Source organism: Choloepus didactylus, chromosome 3, assembly GCF_015220235.1.
Source record: "Choloepus didactylus isolate mChoDid1 chromosome 3, mChoDid1.pri, whole genome shotgun sequence".
Classification (NCBI taxonomy): Eukaryota; Metazoa; Chordata; class Mammalia; order Pilosa; family Megalonychidae; genus Choloepus; species Choloepus didactylus.
Window position 1 is genome coordinate 214,824,505 of NC_051309.1, and position 18,177 is coordinate 214,842,681.

At 41.0% G+C, this 18,177-nt stretch overlaps 1 protein-coding gene across 1 annotated transcript in view; it reads right to left on the bottom strand.

The window, feature by feature from the left end:
• GSR (glutathione-disulfide reductase) overlaps nt 1–17,663 on the bottom strand; it is a 36,435-nt gene extending 18,772 nt beyond the window's left edge. The window contains exons 1-5 of the mRNA XM_037831297.1: nt 17,275–17,663; nt 8,810–8,836; nt 5,450–5,538; nt 4,520–4,589; nt 893–1,040 (exon numbers count right to left, since the gene is read on the bottom strand). Coding sequence (XP_037687225.1) covers nt 893–1,040; nt 4,520–4,589; nt 5,450–5,538; nt 8,810–8,836; nt 17,275–17,574 — 634 coding nt within the window. The 5' untranslated portion in view covers nt 17,575–17,663. The remainder of the gene's footprint in view (nt 1–892; nt 1,041–4,519; nt 4,590–5,449; nt 5,539–8,809; nt 8,837–17,274) is intronic.
• Between the last annotated feature and the right edge of the window lie 514 nt (nt 17,664–18,177).

Genomic DNA, 18,177 nt, shown 5'->3' on the forward strand with positions numbered 1-18,177 from the left:
ATCAGGATCCTTATGCTTATGTCTGGTCTAACTAAATTTTAAGTTACTTGAGAACAATGAATACGTTTCATATATATAGTATCTTTTAAGAAGTTGTTCTTTACCTTTTAAGGATCATGAACCCCTTTTAAAGGCTGGTGAAAATTTATAGATCCTCTCCCCAGAGAGGCAAAAAAATGCAGACATGCATACATGCTCAAAATTTTCCAAACAAATTCAGGTTGGCCATGGATCTTAAGAAGCCAATCTAAAAAAGTACAAAAGATGTACAAACTACCATCACCATCCACAAAGACCTTATAGTCTAGTTAGGGAGAAGACAGGGATGATGTTTCCTTGGTAAGAATAAGGCAGGATGTTCACTATTCATCCCTAGGTCTTAGCACCTGTGTGTACAGAACCAAAGACCATATATGACTAGCTATGAGGTTCCTTGCTGCTTTGACCTTTATCTTTCCACCTATTAGAGTAAAATATGCATATAAAGGAGGCTTAATTTGCTAATTCTCCTTACAAGATTTCTCTCCCTTGCATGAAAGAGCGAATATATCATCTGCCTTAAACAACCTATCTGACAAACTGAGGCTGGAAACCAACGATGCCATGCTGAGAAGGAAAAGATGGGATTCTCATTGATTTTTCTCCTTGTGTTACCTATAGTATGCCTTCTTATTCCTGAGCCTGAGGCTGGACAAAAATAGCTTTCTTAGCCCCATCACTAGCCACCCCTTAAGCCAATTACACTTCGGCTCTGGAGATACCTTCTCTTATGGCCTCCTTAAGGCCTCCAGTTAAGGTATAGGCAAAGTGCCTGGCATGGCTTGCAAGGTAGAAAGCCTCAGTAAGCTGCTCCTGGCTGTTATTAAGAAGAATGTGCCTTTGTAAGACTCACCGGGGATCTGGCTCTCAGTCGGAAGTGAGGGCACACCTCCTGTGGCAATCAGGATGTGAGGAGCAGTGTATTTTTTTCCATTGACCTCTACTGTGGGCTCAGGATCACCAGTGAAAGCTGCATGGCCACGGATGATTTCTATATGGGACTGGAGTAGGAACCATGAAAAAAAATTAGACTGTTCTTACCACAGAACAAAAACATTCTCTGCAACTTATCAGATCTCTGCCTTCCTTTACTGAGGATTCTGATGTTTGGTTGGTCAAGCTGATGCCATCATTTGAGATTTCTGCAGAACTCCCAACTGTTAATTAATACGTAGGTAAGAGGGTTGTCATTTGATGCTGGAAGTGCAAGTAAAGAGAAACAAAGGAGCTATCTTGAGCCAAAACCCAGAGACCAAGAAATATTTGCAAGTTATTCATACAAAGAAAAAGATTGCAAGTACTGTGGGAGAAAGTCTTCTTTACTCTCAATGAAAATAAACTGAAGAATGATGTGTTGGAGGACGTGCAGCAGCCGAAAAAGACAACAGGATAAGAGGGAATAGAGCTGAAAGAGAAATAAAGACTCAGGCTAAGGGATGAAAATGCAATGCTTCTGTTTTCTTAAACAAAATGGGAATACTATCACAAAATCACATGACAATGAAGTTCTATGCTAGAGACCTTGAGACCCAGACTTTGATTTGCTTCTACCAGCACACTCCGTACCAAGGCCTCAATTTGGGGACTGCCAGCAAGTTTCCACCAGCCAGGATCCGGGCTCTGGCACCCAAATGTAGATAACTTACAAGGATAATGGAACCATGTAAGCATGACCACAGGAAGGAATGCTTTAAACTCTGGAACATGCTTGTTTCTGAATTACCTCCTCTTCTCCAAATACCACAATCCAGGCCCGTGCCTGCATGTGCACAGCTTAATCGTACAGAATCAAGATCATCCCAAAACTCATCAGCCTCTAGATCAACCTTCCCTTAGGAAATAACGATTTCCTCTTGGGTACTAGACAAAAAAGGGGTATGGGTGGAGTGGCAATAATTTGGAGGATAATTGTTTGGAGGAGGAATGGATCAGATTTTTATTTTCATTTCCAAGGATATTAGATAGATTTCCTTTCCTGTATAGAAATGCTGGATCAACTTTAAGCAATTCCTACCCCACATTAAAATGCTAGAAAGAAAAAGATAAATTGTAAATTCTACTACACACTAAGATTTGTGAATATTTTAAAAATGCAATTTCCTTTTTTAAAAAAAATGTTTTTTCCTATCTCTTGCAGAAGTATTTTTAGTTCCATTTTTAAAAAATTGGGGGTATGAGTATTTTAGTTTAACAAATGGTATCTGGAGGCTCATGTCTGGCAGCCCTGAAATCTCTTGTAATCAGTGCACAGGAGACTGCAGGCCCCCAGATACTTTCCTCCTGAATTGGGGATTAAGGTCAGAAAACATCTCCCTCCCAAAATTATAGCCAATGAATAATAAGATTATAAAACTATTAGGTTACCTATCTATAGAAGTAGCTCACCCTAAAAACTGGTTTATAAACATATTGCTAATGTTTTTACAGTGGCCCAGATATCATCAAGAATCTACTGATCTAAATATAAACTATGTTGAAATCTTAGAAACTGCAAAGTGAGATAAAAGGCAGATGAAGGGTGGTGGGATATATGCCAGCCAGAAAAAAGAGTTAAACGATGCACAATTTGTCAGTGTCTCCAGTACAGTCCAGGTAGAAGAGGTATGCTATCTAAGGAATGAGGCGGAGAAAGCCTCAGGATAGTGAAGGACAACATGCCAAGCTACATTTGCTGGAGGCAAATATACATTTGCCCCATTTCCTTTATTGGATTTAATTCATACAAACAACCTTCTGAAACATAATATGGTCTCCTGAGCAGATCTAACCACCAAGGATGGGGTTGTTCTAAGTAACTGAATACCAGCTTTTAGATTTTCATCAATAAACTGGCCTACTGCTGTGTCAAGCAGTCTCTTACATGTTTGATTTCTGAGTCAAGGGGAGGCTGGACCTACTCAAAATGCAGCCGTCAGGGAGACCTTGCCAACTGACTCACACACAACACCTACTCTCCACAGAAAATAAATTGGCTTATGGAGATAGAGGCTTCTGCTCTGACAGGTCAATTCCTTAATTATTAATTGCAGAAGAAATAACAGAAACAATAGAAACAGTAAGACATATCCAAAGGCTATAGTTTAGTCTGGCTAGGTAGGCACCCCAGCAAAGAACAGTGCCTTTTCAAAGTTCGAAACCCAGCGATCTAAGGCTATCAGTTTTTTTTTAAATCATATTTTTTATTGTAGAATATAACATCTATACGTAGAAGTGATAACTTCCAAGTGCAATTTAACAAGTAGTTAGAGAACAAATTTCAAAGAACATTATGGGTTACAGTTCCACAGTCTCAGTTATCTCCTTGTTGTGAAATATAACTGTGCCGGTTTTAATGTATTATGTCCCCCAGATAAAGCCATATTCTTTGTTGCAATCTTGTGGGGCAGACATATTAGTGAGGATTAAGTTGGAATGTCTGGATTAGGTTGTTTGCATGGAAATGTGCCCCACCCAACTGTGGGTGATGACTCTAATTGGATAATTTCCATGGAGATGTTACCCTACCCATTCAGGGTTGGTCTAAATTAAATCACTGGAGCCATATAAATGAGCTGACAAACAGAAGGAACTCAGTGCAGCTGAGAGTGACATTTTGAAGAGGAACTACAGCCAAGAGGGACACTTTGAAGAATGCATAGAAGCTGAGAAGAGAGGAGCTGCAGATGAGAGACAGTTTGAAGATGGCTGTTGAAAGCAGACTTTGCTCCTGAGAAGCTGAGAGAGGACAAACATCCCAAGTGCAACTAAGAGTGACATTTTTGAGGAACTGCAGCCTAGAGAGGAACGTCCTGGGAGAAAGCCATTTTGAAACCAGAACTTTGGAGCAGACGCCACCCACGTGCTTTCCCAGATACCAGAAGTTTTCCGGACACCATTGGCCATCCTCCAGCGAAGGTACCCAACTGCTGATGTGTTACCTTGGACACTTTATGGCCGTAAGACTGTAACTGTGTAACCAAATAAACCCCCTTTTATAAAAGCCAATCCATTTCTGGTGTTTTGCATTCTGGCAGCATTAGCAAACTAGAACAATAACATATATACAAAAAGGTGGTAACTTTCAAAGTACAATTTAATAAGTAGTTATATAGGAAATTTCCAAAGTCATGAGTTACAGTACCATAGTTTCGGTTATTTCCTTATCTTGAAATATAGATACAAAAAAGTTATAGCTTTCAATTATAACTTAACTAAGGCTTTCAGTTTTAATCCATCTGATAAGTGAAGAAACCAGGATACATTATTATAATTCTATATCGCGTCAACAAATACAAACGCACAGAAGATATACTAGAAAACAAAATACTAAAAAAATGTAAATGGTGAGTAGGATAGTGAGTGATTTTTGTTTTCCTCTTTGGGTTGGCTGTTTTGTATTATACAAAGAGTATGTCTTACTTTTGTGATCAAAGAAATAATTTTTTTGTGAATAAATCTAGGAGAAAAACAAAACAAAACAAAACAAACCCAGCGTACAAACCTTGGTTAGATTGTTCTGATAGATGGCGTTCAGACGGCTCACGTACGCGTCCCGCTTTTCTTTTATAATGCTGCAACAAAACCTGGGTCATTACTGAGAAATGGGATTTTCCTCTCAGTTAGTAACTAAAGCAAATGTCCCTGACACCCCTGAGCAGAGTCAACAAGAACCCCAGTGAGTGAAAATCTCTGAGGACAGTCCATCGTCCCTTCCCTGAGTCCACCTGACTCCCCCCTGGTAGAAAACCTTCATTCCACACAGTGGAGACACTCAGAAGACAAGAAGAGCTGCTTTGACAAGATGCCCAGCCCACAGTGGCTACTCAGTAAATATCTGTTGAATAAATGAATGGATTTGCTAATGTGGATGGCTTCGAAAAACATATGGCTCTCTTAGTTATAAAAGAAAAATATATATATTTGTAAATGAAACTCTGTGATGGTTAGGTTCATGTGTCAACAGGGCCAGGTGATGGTGTCCAGGTGTCTGGTCAAGCAAGCACTGGCCTGTTACTGCAATGACATCTGTGGCTGGTTAATAAACCAGAAGGCTGGTTTATTAAGTCATCAGTCAACTGACTGCATCTGTGGCTGACTGCATCAACAAAGGGCATGTCTTTCACAATGAGACAATCCAATGAGCTGGATTTAATCCAAACAGTTGAAGACTTTAAGGGAGAAGAGAGAGAACTTTCATTTCTGCTTCAGCTAGCCAGCTTCTCCTGGGGAGTTCATTGAAGACTTTCATTGGAGTTGCCAGCTTGCTGCCTGCCCCATGGAATTCGGACTCGTGCATTCTGCCCTGCAGAATTTGGACTTGTGCTTCTCCACAGTTTCATGAGACACTTTTATAAACTCTCATGTTTACAGATATCTCCTGTTCATTCGATTTCCCTAGAGAACCTAACTAATACACTCTCTGGGCACTCACCTCCAATTAAATTTACTCTCACAGCTTTCAAAGCCATAATCTTTGTTATCATGCATGAGCTCCAAGTGGACAGCTGTGTTCCACATTACCTGTAAAAAAAGAGTACCCAAAACTGTAGAGCATGAATCCTGAGGGAAGACAGAAATCATGAAATGGATGGCAACTATACAACAGCACACACAAAAAACACTTACCTTTGAATTAAAAGCAAATCTAAATGTTTTAAAAGAGGAAGTTCAGAAATATGATCAGATAGATTTTATAGTGAGGCTTCTGAGAAGCTGGAGAAATTACTTCTGTTAAAGCACCTGGATTATAAACACTTTAAAAACAGATGATAGCTTCACATCCCTTCCTTTAAAACTTATTACTATTTACGTTCCTTTTCTACATTTTAGATTTCTTTAAGCCCTGCCCTCCTCTTTTAAATTCAGTCTGGCAAATGGAACTGCATCTACAACTTTACATTTACATTTACAAGAAACCTTTTAGATAAAGTTGAGGACTGAAAACTTTAAGAGAATGAGTTCCTTTCATGTATATGAACATGTCCTTTTACGATACATATAATTAGAACTCAGAGGGTCAAGACACATCTTGCGGAATGTAGCCTATAATCTGTAAAGGCCCTTAAAGCCAACTAATCATTACAGTAACTGAATTCAAAGTGACATCCATAACTGCAGATGACAGATAAACTGCCATTTTCCTTCGTCAGACAAGCCTTTGACCCTTCTACATGAGCCTCGTGGTCCTTCTTTGTACTGTCTCTTTATGTGTAAAGATGAATAAATTGATGACTTTGCTAGGTTGTTTACCAAACAATAAATATTAAAGATCTATCAATACTACAAGTAATGTTATCTTAACAAATATCACGTTACCTCCTGTCATCATGAGGTACCATATCTATTTACCTCCAATTCATATTATGTATGATGCTACAGCATCAAACCTCCTCTGGAAAGGGTAGCTCTATAAGAACTAATTGGGAATTGGGCTCAGACCTGATCAGGGTGGTAGGGGCCAAGAGCCCACCCTTCTGGCTCCTTCTCTACGGCTGCTTCACTCTACCCTTCTAGATGGGGAGTTACGCTGGGCTTCCATCTATTTTTCTACAAAATAAGAGGCAGTTACCAACCGATCCTCAAGAGTGCAAAAGCACTCCGTAACGGGTAGAGCCTTAAATAAATATAAGGCAAATGTCTACAATATGTGACCAGAATAAAAGGTATGCGTGAAACAACAATATATAGGAACAAAATATTACAAACTAGGGCTACCATGCAGCACCAGCCCAGATGGTATCTTAAAATAACGAGGCCCTAAGACAGCACCAATCAGCACTGAATTTACTACCATAATTGGTTTAAACTCCATAAAACCACCTTATAATTATTTTACATGATTCATATATCCATAATCGTGTGGCTTGAAGCAGAACAGATGTTGAAATCTAGGATCAAAGGGAAAGAAAACAATTCAGGGAAAATGTCCCAAAGAAAAACTGAAATTTTGCTAGGACAGGAAAGTTCTACCTATACTAGGGAACAGGTTAGAGAAAACCTTGCTGGAATTAAACTCAGATGTGTGTCATTGATATTAGGGTATTTGCTTAGATGATATCAGAAAGCTGCTGATGGAAACTGCAATCCCAGTAACAAAAGGTTGTAAACTTGGGATTACAACATGTTCTAAAAGCACATACAAATGAAGAGTAAGTAAAATTACTTGCAAGTATAAGCAGCTTTGGAAATGAGCTGACAATTCTTCCTTCTTGCCAAGGGTGAAAATTGAGTTTGCTCAACGTGACCGGTACCATAGATATTTGGACCAAAAATCACTGGAGTGGTAAAGAGAATTCACGAGGCTATAGAACTTATTGGAAATACCTAAGAAGAGCCCATTCAATAATTTGGTTTGCTGGCTGGGTCTCCCTTCTGAGAAAAAATTATCATGTGCAGGATGACCAGACCAAATTACCAGGCCCGATATAACCCCACACACTCTAAACTAATAAATCAAGGTAGCATTTATAAAAGAATTCCTTGAGATGCTGGGCAATCAATTCACTTGTCTGTCTGCTCACTCCTGAGAGAACCAATCAGCGGAAGATAAACAGTGAGGATAGACCGAAGACACAAGGGCATAGCAATTTTATCAACAGCTTACTCACCACAAAGACATCATATCCTGTGTCCAGAAATGCCATTCAAACAACTTGAGAAATGCAATCTTAGCATGGCCCCAAGACATACAAAGTCACGTGATACATGATTTAAAAATGAATAATTTATAGGGAAAAATATTTCTACGTATAAAAGCAAAGGGTACCACCAAGGAAACAAATAAGAACCCACAACCATCTTGACACATCTTGCCAGAAGAAAAACAGTTCTGATTTCCCTGGGAAAAACTGACTCAGAGATGCACTAGCGTGGATGAAAGACCAGAAGACTCGGGGCAAACATCCCGCTCTCTGCAGAGTCACTCCAGGATGCCAGGTGGTTAACCAGAGCCCTGTGTGGGAGGGAAGTCCACCTGCATGGCATCTACCTGTTGTCCTGGTCAGATCAGCACCTGGGCTGATAGTTGGATGTAAACTTCCTTGTTTCCTGGCGGGATCTCCCTACTGAGAAACAGAAGCCTACACAGATTGATCGTGCTTTTTTTTTAAGCCTTGACCACAGATAGTTTGTTGGTCTTGGTTTCTTCTAGATCATCAGAAGTTTGAGACCACACTGTTCTAGTTCCTGGTTACCTCCCCATGCGCCCACTACAGTAACTTTATCACTATGAGAACTTACCACCTGGTAAATGTTCAGGATGAAATTTCTTTTGCATGCCTGATGCAGTTAGTCTCCAGGAGCTCATAGTCCTGTGATAACCTCCTCAGCAACCTCTCTTCCTCCCCCTTCCTACTAGGTGAAAATGCCACTCACTTGCCAGCCTCCTTTGGAGAAGTAGCTCAATCCTGCCAGGAGAACTCAAAGCAATCTGGAGACACAGCAGGGTGGAAACAGGCTGTCTGGAGCTCCTGGGAACACCCTTTCCCTGAGAGGGTTACCATTGATTCTACACCCAGGATGGCAGAATGCAAGCCAGGGTCTTTCAGATACATTTAAGTGCTAAGCCAATCTCAGGAACTGCCTATCTCTGGGTTTTGTACGTAATAAGTGATACTAAAAAATAAAAACAAACAAAACCCATCCCATTTATTTAAGCTATTTTTAGTTAGGCTCTCAATTCTTTTTTTGGGGAAAGAATCTTAACAGATAACATTTGGAAAAATCCTTATTCTGATCATGATGTACCAAATATGAAAAAAGAGAGTGTAGGAAGAAGAAATTAAAATTCTACCTTTTTGGGTACACAGCCGACATTCACCTAGGAAAAAAAACAAAAAGAACACACTTTAAGAACATTAAACCAATACCAGCTAATAAACCTGCAAGAAACGCATCTCAAGCCCAGAGAAGCCAGGAGACCTCCTTGAGTTCTAAACTACAATGAACTAAAGGCTATAGTTACTTCCTTTTTCCTAATCCTTATAGGACGAGGTAGAGAATTTTGTCAGCATTGCCCAAGGAAGGAAGTCAGGAGAAAGGGGACACTTCCATCTCCAGGGGCTGTGACTGCAAGGATGACCACAGGTCAGGAGACGGCGGAAGCTGAGGTGCCCAGGGCCCGGACGGAGGCTGAAGAAGAGACAGCAGCATGGAAATGAGAGGACCTGCCGTGGAGAAGGGCCAGGAATGACCAGTCTTAGAGGGTTTCCCGGACACTCACTGTGGAGGGTGCTGGGTAAAACAATAAGGAGGCCTCTTTGAGAGAACCTCTAGCAGAAACCTATATCATTCTTCAAGGCCAAAGGATGATGAATCAAGGAATTCATCATCCATGCTAAGAAGTCTTCTATACTTATGAGAGATAGACCACAAATTTGACTCTCAGCCTTGGAGCAGCACAGACAAAAAAGAAAATACAAATCATTATAAGATCTCATCAAATGAAAAGTAACCAGTTGCTTAGGAAAATAGCTATTCATACTGGTAAGGCTAGAGAGAAATTTCTCCTGAGAGTCCTTCTAAACAAACTGCAATGTACTTTCTTACACCCATATTTTTGTGCGTATCTGTTTATACTTTTTGATCACTTCCTAAAATTTCTTTTTTTTTTCGTGGATATTCATAGCCGTATGATTCACAGTAGTTAAAAGTGGAAACAATTCAAAAGTCCATCAATTAGATAAGAGATAAACAAAATGGGTTATTACATAAAATGGAGTATCATATGGACTACAAAATACAGTTCCACAGATAAAAATAAATTATTTCATTCAATAAGCGCATGATCTTGGAAGATGATCTCAAGCCTCAGATGAAATTCCTAAAATTTGTAACAACAAAAAGATCCAAACAAGCCTAAGTAAGACTCTGGCTTTGAGAGTAAGAAATTTGGACTTGACTGAATGGGTGACCACTCAGGGTACCCTAGCAGAGGAGCTGGTTGCAGAAAGAAAAGTAGATTGAGCTCACTTTTTTGCAGGGCAAGTTATAGGCCCCTTAGCTCTCTAGACCTGCATCTTTAACCTTATAAATATGACTGGAAGGCACTGGGTGATGTGTCTTAGCTACTACAATGAAGTTATGAAATTTAAATAAACAAAATGTCAACTGTGTTTCTTAAGAAAAAAAAAAATCCACATGCACACTCATGCTTATTGGCACAGAGTTAAGAATGACCACTTAGTTGAAGACAATGGTATAACTATGAAGCTTGCACAGTATGACTGTGTGACTATGGAGTCCTTATCCGGTGTATGAACAGATGAATGGAGAAATAGAGACAAAAATTAGATGAGGAATAGGGTGGGATGGAGGGGATGGAAAGATTTGGGTGTTCTGTTTTGCTTTTATTCCTACTTTGGAGTAGGGAAAAGGTTTGGGGGTTGATTCTGGTGATGGGCATGCAGCTGTACGGTGGTGCTATGAATAATGGATTGTGCACTGTGGAAGACTGTGGGGTGTGTGAAAGTATCTCAAACTGTATTAAAAAAAAGTAAACGAACAATGAGGGGAAGAGGAGGATGGGATGTTTTGGATGTTCTTTTTTATTTTAATTTTAATTTTATTTTTTGGAGTAATGCAAATGTTCAAAGTTTGATTGTGGTGATGAAAGCACAACTATATGACAATACTGTGAACAACTGATTGTACGCTTTGAATGGCTATATGTTGTGTGGTTATATCTCAACAAAATTGCATAAAAACGCAGAGAAAAAAAAACGACCATTTAATATTTACAGTTGTTTAAACTGTTAACAGTGCTTACCCAGAGAAAAGTAGGAACACTTTTATTTTTATTTGATATACTTTGGGACTTTTTGAATATTTTATAAACAAGTATTACTTTTTTAATTTAAAAAATTTATTGAAATTTAAAGTAAAACTTAAAGTAAGAAAACATAAAAAATGAAATTAGAACCACAATCCAAGTAACCCTCTCTGTTTCATATAAAATAAGGTCTGACCCTTTCATATAAAAAAGGCTTTAAAAAGCCTATTTGGTGGTGAGACTGTCCTTAACCAGATGTCCACATTTTCTATACAATGGGTCAGGAAATACCTCCTCTGGTACTTCCATGCATAATAAATCATTCCCCCATCAATATTATTCACCTCATTGTTATAAAACACTTATACTGTGCATCTGACTTCACTATCATAAGCTGCAAGAAGGCAAAAACCTCATCATATCTGTCTGTTACTCCAGTATCCAACACCTCACCTGGGCCTTAAGAGCTATTCTACAAATGCTTTCCTTTCAGAGAGCTGACAATGAAGTCACATGGCAAAACATCTAATTATGCCATCTTTTCAAAATCTAAATGCTGAAAAACAAGCAAAATATGAGCTATATGTTTGCTAACTTTAATATCAACTATGTATTCTCAACAAACTGACCTTATTAAGCAGAAGCAAAGGAGTCAAATTAGACATTTTTCCTTACTACAGCAATAAGATGTATGGGCTACTCCTAATAGTCTCAAAACCCTTTTATCACCTTTAGGAACTTAAAAAATAAAATAACAGTACAGACCAAAAGAAAATATTTGCAAATCACGTATCTGGTAAGAGTCTTGCATCTAGAATATATAAAGAACTCTTACAACTCAACAACAAAAAGACAAACAATCCAAGCTGATGTCTTCACAAACATTGAGGACTGACTGTTTAGTATGCCAAGCCCTCTATCTTGGGGCTTGCCCTTATGAAGCTCGTTACTGCAAAGAAGAGACTAAACCTGCTTATAATTGTGCCTACAAGTCATGTGTCCCCCTCCCCCGAGAACCTCTCTGCTGCTCAGATGTGGCCCTCTCTCTCCGTAGCTAAGCCACCTTGGCAGGTGATCTAACTACCCTCCCCCCTACGTGGGCTCTGACTCCTAGGGGTGTAAATCTCCCTGGCAACACCGGATACAACTCCCAGGGATGAATCTGGACCTGACATTGTGGGATTGAGAACATCTTCTTGACCAAAAGGAGGATGTGAAATGAAATGGAATAAAGTTTCATTGGCTGAGAGATTTCAAATGGAGTCGAGAGGTCACTCTGGTGGACATTCTTATGCACTATATAGATAACCTTTTTTTGGTTTTAATGTATTGGAATAGCTAGAAGTAAATACCTGAAACTATCAAACTCTAACCTAGTAGCCTGGACTCTTGAAAATGACTGTATAGTAATGTAGCTTACAAGCGGTGACAGTGTGATTCTGAAAACCTTGTGGATCACACTCCCTTTGTCCAGTTTATGGATGGATGAGTAGAAAAATGGGGACAAAAACTAAATGAAAAATAGGGTGGGATGGGCGGGATGATTTGGATATTCTTTTTTACTTTTATTTTTTATTCTTATTCTTATTCTGTTTCTTTCTGTTGTAAGGAAAATGTTCAAAAATAGATTGGGGTGATGAATGCATAACTGTAAGATGGTACTATGCACAGTTGATTGTACACCATGGATGACTGTATGATATATAAATATATCTCAATAAAACTGAATTTAATAAAAAAAAGACAATCCAATTTAAAAATGGGCAGAGCTATAATATTCTTTGAAATTTGCTCTCTATTTGGTAAATTGCATTTGGAGAGCTGTCACTTTTGTGTATGTATGTTATATTCTACAATAAAAAAATATGATTAAAAAAATTGGCAGAAGACATGAATAGACATTTTTCCAAAGAGGAAATACAGATAGCTAAAAATCACATGAAAAGATGCTTAGCTTCACTAGCTATTAGGTAAATGCAAATCAAAACCACAGTGAGACATCATCTCATACCTACTAGAATGGCTGCCATTAAAAAAACAGGAAACAAGTGTCGGAGAGGCTGTGGAGAAATCAGAACACATATTCCCTGCTGGTAGGAATGTAAAATGGTGCAGCCGCTGTGGAAGACAGTTTGATGGCTCCTCAGAAAGCTAAGTATAGAACTACCATAGACCCGGCAATCCCAAAAGAATTGAAAGCAGAGACTCAAACAGACATTTGTGCACCAATGTTCATAGCAGCATTATTCACAATTGCCAAAAGACGGAAGCAACCCAAGTGTCCATCTGCCAATGAATGAACAAAATGTGGTAAATACATACAATGGAATATTATTCAGCAGTAAGAATGAAGTCCTGATAAATGTGACAACACGGATGAACCTTGAAGACATCATGTTGAGTGAAATAGGGAAAACACAAAAGGACAAATATTGTCTAAACTCCCTGATTTGAAATAATTAGAATAAGCAAACTCATAGAGTCAGGATGTAGAATGTAGGTTACCAGGGGATGGGGTGGGGATAGGAAATGGGAAGTTAAGGCTCAAAATGTACAGGGTTCCTATTTGGAATGATGGAAATGTTTTGATAATGGATGATGGTGATGTTAACACAACAGTGTGAACATAATTAACAGTACTGAAATATATATATGAATGGAAGTGAAATGTTAGATTGTATATATGGTAACAGAATAAAAATAAAAATAAAAAAATCCATGGAACTAATACTACACAGTGAACCCTAAATTAAACCATAGACTATAGTTAATAATATAATTATAAAAATGTGCTATCATCATTTGTACCAAATGTTCCACAACAATGCAATGTGTTAATAATAGGGTGGTATATGGGAAACCTGTATTTTATGCATGATTGTTTTGTAAACCCACAACTTCTCAACTTCTCTAATAAAGAAAAAAATACATATATCCAGCCTTTTGGGGCTACAGATATTATAATACCAAAGTACACTCTAACATCTTCAAGGTAGGTTATGATTTCCATGTTGCTAAGTAATTGTTTCAGCCTAGATGAATACAATAACCTACTGGGCAGCATGCTTCTCAGGCCTCTTTCAAAATACCCCCTTCTCCTGGGGGCACCATGTAGCCCAGTTCACAGTGACATTAACAATCAACTAAAGAAGGCGTTTGTCATGGTGCTCAGCCCTTAATTGCCAACCCTCAGTGATGAGATTGGCATGCCTACACCAGAGGAGCACAGTTACTCTTCACAGAGAACCAGTACACTCAGCAAGAACGCTGGAACATGTGCTTCTACAAACCCTGGGGCAAAGGACCTGTTAGGTCAGAAAGAACTTTTCTTCAAGCTGACTCTTCCCATCTCTGCGTAGGCAGAGAACTAAACCGCTGAACCGCAGACAAACCTCCTAGAATGCTCTAATTCACCTTGCCTTTGGGCAATCTTTGAGTCTCTCCTCAGTCTACATTTGATAGTAAATCTACATTTGAGCATTATATTTAGGTTTTTGGGGACTCCAAAAGCTGATTTAAAGATCCGTTCATCTGGGTTTCTCCCCTCAGAAATTTCTTCATTTTGGCAGGCAGCAAGGGATTACTTACCTTTAATTGAATTATATAGGTTATTTCTTTCTCTTTCCCATACTTCGTATCTAACCCAATATGCTACTCTTACAGCTCTTTGATCCAGAAAAAGAGAGATTAATTTAAGAGTGGAAATGTGCCATCAGAGCTACAAATGCCTCTTTACATGGTTTAACCACTAGGGTTTATTAGGAGTTCTGGTCCTTGCTATTTCTAGATTAGCGGATCTCCAAAATTACTTCTGGTTCTATTAGTCCATGAGGCTAAATGTTCATGGAGGAAGGCTACAAACAAGCAAGCAAGCAAACTTTGTATTATTTTTCTTTTATTTGGTACAAAAAATAAGCTCCATGAGGACTGAGATTTTAATCTGCTTTGTATGCATCTGAAAAAGTAGCTGGCACACAGTATATGTTCAATAATATTTGTTGAGTAAATTAATAAATGAACAATAAAACGTAATCCCACCACCTAGAAATAGCCACTACTAGAGGAAGACTCTAATTTGAATCATCCATGTGAGTTCATCCAAGGGAACTACTAAGCTTTAGAATTAATGTATTTTAGGAAAAAACTGGTTTGACAAACTTCTATTTGGCTTCCCCAAGGGAGTTTTCTCAACAGCATGGCTTACCACCAAATCACTTTAATTGTACTTTAATTGGGTCACTCCCCTTCTCAAAACCCTTTCACACTTCACTGTGCTTCCAGAAACATTTGAGCAAAACCCATCCATGAGCTTCCGGTCCCCTCTGTTCCAATCAAACTAGATTACAAGACAGATCTAGCCTCTAGACTTTTTCCTTGACCCTTCCCATTCAAAAAATGAGGTTCATCTTTTAAGATTCAGAAAAATACTATCTCCTTCATGGTGTCCAGGCAGAAGTGGAAAGTAGTAATTCTGACCTTTCTCTGAACTACTGTAATGTGTTAATGCCCAGGGCAATTAAGACAGATTACTCCACTTTGGGATTGTCTACATTTTATCTCCTCCACCAGAGTGTAAATTCCTTGAGGGAGGGGATCTTCTGTCTTGCAAATGTTTATCTGCCCCTTTCCCCTCAGTCTGCCCAACCCAGACATCTATAGGGTACCAGAAATGAATACCAAGAACAAATGAAATTGCTTCAGAAAGTCTTAATTTTCCCTATGCCTGCTTGGAAATCATCGCACATAATTTTATTATTGCAACTATGGATAGCCCAGATAACTATGATCCTCCCATATTCAACCCATAGCTTCACCATGTCTTGTCATTCAAAACCAAAATCCAGTTTGAGAAGAGCCCTAAAGGAATGTCACACAAAAAGTTAAATGGGGGATTTGCCAAAAACATCAATGCTTTTGGGAAACAAAAGTTGCTGCAGCAAAATGAGACTGGCAAGATCACAGACACTGGAAGGCATCCTGACCTGCCATTTGCTCACTCCAGGAGGCAGTTTATCTCCCGGTGTGTTCACAATCATTAACAGGAACCTAAAAATGGGGTCAGCCCCTTCTTAACTAATACCAGTGGGACCGGGCAATGATGGGATACCACAGGCAGATTATGACATGAACTGGGAAGGAGGAAATCAAAGAAAACAGAGGCTAAGGGATGAGAAGTGATCAAAGTTCTCATTAGGAGTTGGGAAGGGGGTCTCAGAGGTGCTTTCAAACTGCCTTCTACAGACAGACAGACTTCTAATCTAGTCTGTCTGGACCAGGATGTCAAGGTGCAAGTTAATAATCAGTAGGGATTTTTCCTTTCTTCTCATTCCGCCCTTCATTTTGAATGTGAACAATGAGCAATAGGCAATGGAGTAACCCCTTTCATAGCCTCCAATTTTCGGTTTCAGTCACTTCACAAATGGTTATTAACAAAGGTAATTTGTTAAGGTGACAGGAGGTAGACAAATAGGTAAAATCCATGCTTTCTCATAAGGAATTCGCAACTGAGTATAATTTAAACATGGGTGTCCAAAGGAATTTGGAGAACTCATTTTCCATCCCAGGTTACCCTTGGATACTTCACTTTAATATCCAACAGCAAGCACCTCGCGCAAATTTTGTAATAGAAAAGGCCATAGCAATAAGTTGGGAACAACATTTATTTTAAAAAACTACTAATGACTTCTCAATCTCAGGATTCAAATCTTGTGTGTGTGTGTGTGTGTGTGCGTGTGTGTGCTCTTAAAACACATCTCCAAACAAGACAAACCAAACCAAACCAAAAGATCTAAGAACTCATGTAATAGTCAATCCTTCATCAAGGTAACCTGTATTCCGTGGTTCTCAATCTTGGCTGCTTTTCAGAATCACCTGCGGAGCTTCTAAAAATCCCGATGACCAGGCCGCACAACTTTTTCAAATTTCTGCGACAATTCTAATGTGCGGCCAAGATTGAAGGCCACGGCTATAAATCCCTCTGACCTTGAAACTGAAGGAAAACTATCAAGAACCGCCTGCTTCAAGGACACACAACACTGCCCTCCATCTCCCCCGACACGCGCGCGCCACAATTTCCCCAGAAGCGATTCAGAGTTTCCTGGATCTGGTGACAAGATCAAGCATGAAATACAATCGTCTCTCCACCACACTGAGGAGCGAGGATGCAAGAAAGGTCTTTAAAAATTAACATGGAATTACACCTTTCGTTCACGGTACTGGGCTGGGTTCAGGGCTGTGGGGAGACAACTCGCCTCCGAACGAAGGTGTAACTCTGGGGCCACCCTTTACACTCCTCCACCTAAATCCGATGGGGTCCTGGCCCGGGGCGGGGGGCTTGCCCTCAGGCCAGCTGGGAAGGCATTAAAGCGCTGCCCCAGGGGCCCGTCCTCTCGGCCTGGACGGATGGGATCGCGTCAGGAAAGAACAAGGGCTGTTTGTGGAGAGGCGAAGAGAACCAGGCTGCGGGACGCCGCGCGCTTAGTACTCACGCAAGTGCCGCCCAGCTTGTGGCTCTCCACCACGGCGGCCCTGGCACCCAGCTCGGCCGCCCGGCGCGCGCTGGCCAGCCCGCCCGAGCCGCCCCCGATCACTAGGTAGTCGAAGGAGGTCACGGAGGCCGGCGGCGAGCACTGCGGCTGCGACTGCTGCCTGCACGCCATGGCGCGGGAGAAGGCGCGCGGGCAGCTGGCGGGCCTCAGGTGCAGCCGCAGGAGGCGAGGAGCTACGCGTGACGCCAGCCGCGAGCTCGCCCCGGCGCCCGCGCTCAGCGCCCGGGGCAGCAGGGCCATGCGCGCGGAAGTGGCGCGCGGGAGCGGCGGCCCGCGGGCGGCTCCTGAGGGCTGCAGGGGGCGCGCGCCCGAGGCCGGCGCACCCTCACGGTGACTAAGCACCTTGAGGAAGAGAGAGGGGAGGGACCGGGCTCCTGGCCTCTGCCCCGCGGGTCAGAGGGAGGGAAGGAGGAAGGGAAGGCGGGCTTGAGGGAGTGGGGCCGCCTCCCAGCCCCGCCGCCCTGCCCGGGAGCGAGCCCGCCTGCGGAGATTGGAGGCTGGGGAGGCCGTGGCTCAGTGCTAAATTAGAGCAGGTAGATTGGCGAATTCTCCGCCTCCGTCTTCACCCCCAGCACCTGGATCCCCACGCCCGCAGTGTGGTTTCTGAAGGCCTTGTGGGAACGAGGAAGAAGGATCGCCCTCTCGCTTCACCCTGCCTTCCTCAGTGGGCATCCTGGGAGTTGCCAGTGGCGCCCATTTCTCCAGAAAGAAAAATTTGTCCTCTATTGGTTTTGGGGGTTGATGTTTCACAGAGTTTGAGCCGCAGACCACCTGGAGTGTTGATTTCTGGACCTAACCCAGATCAATCCCGGGAATATACATTTTAAACTACACCCTCCTCCC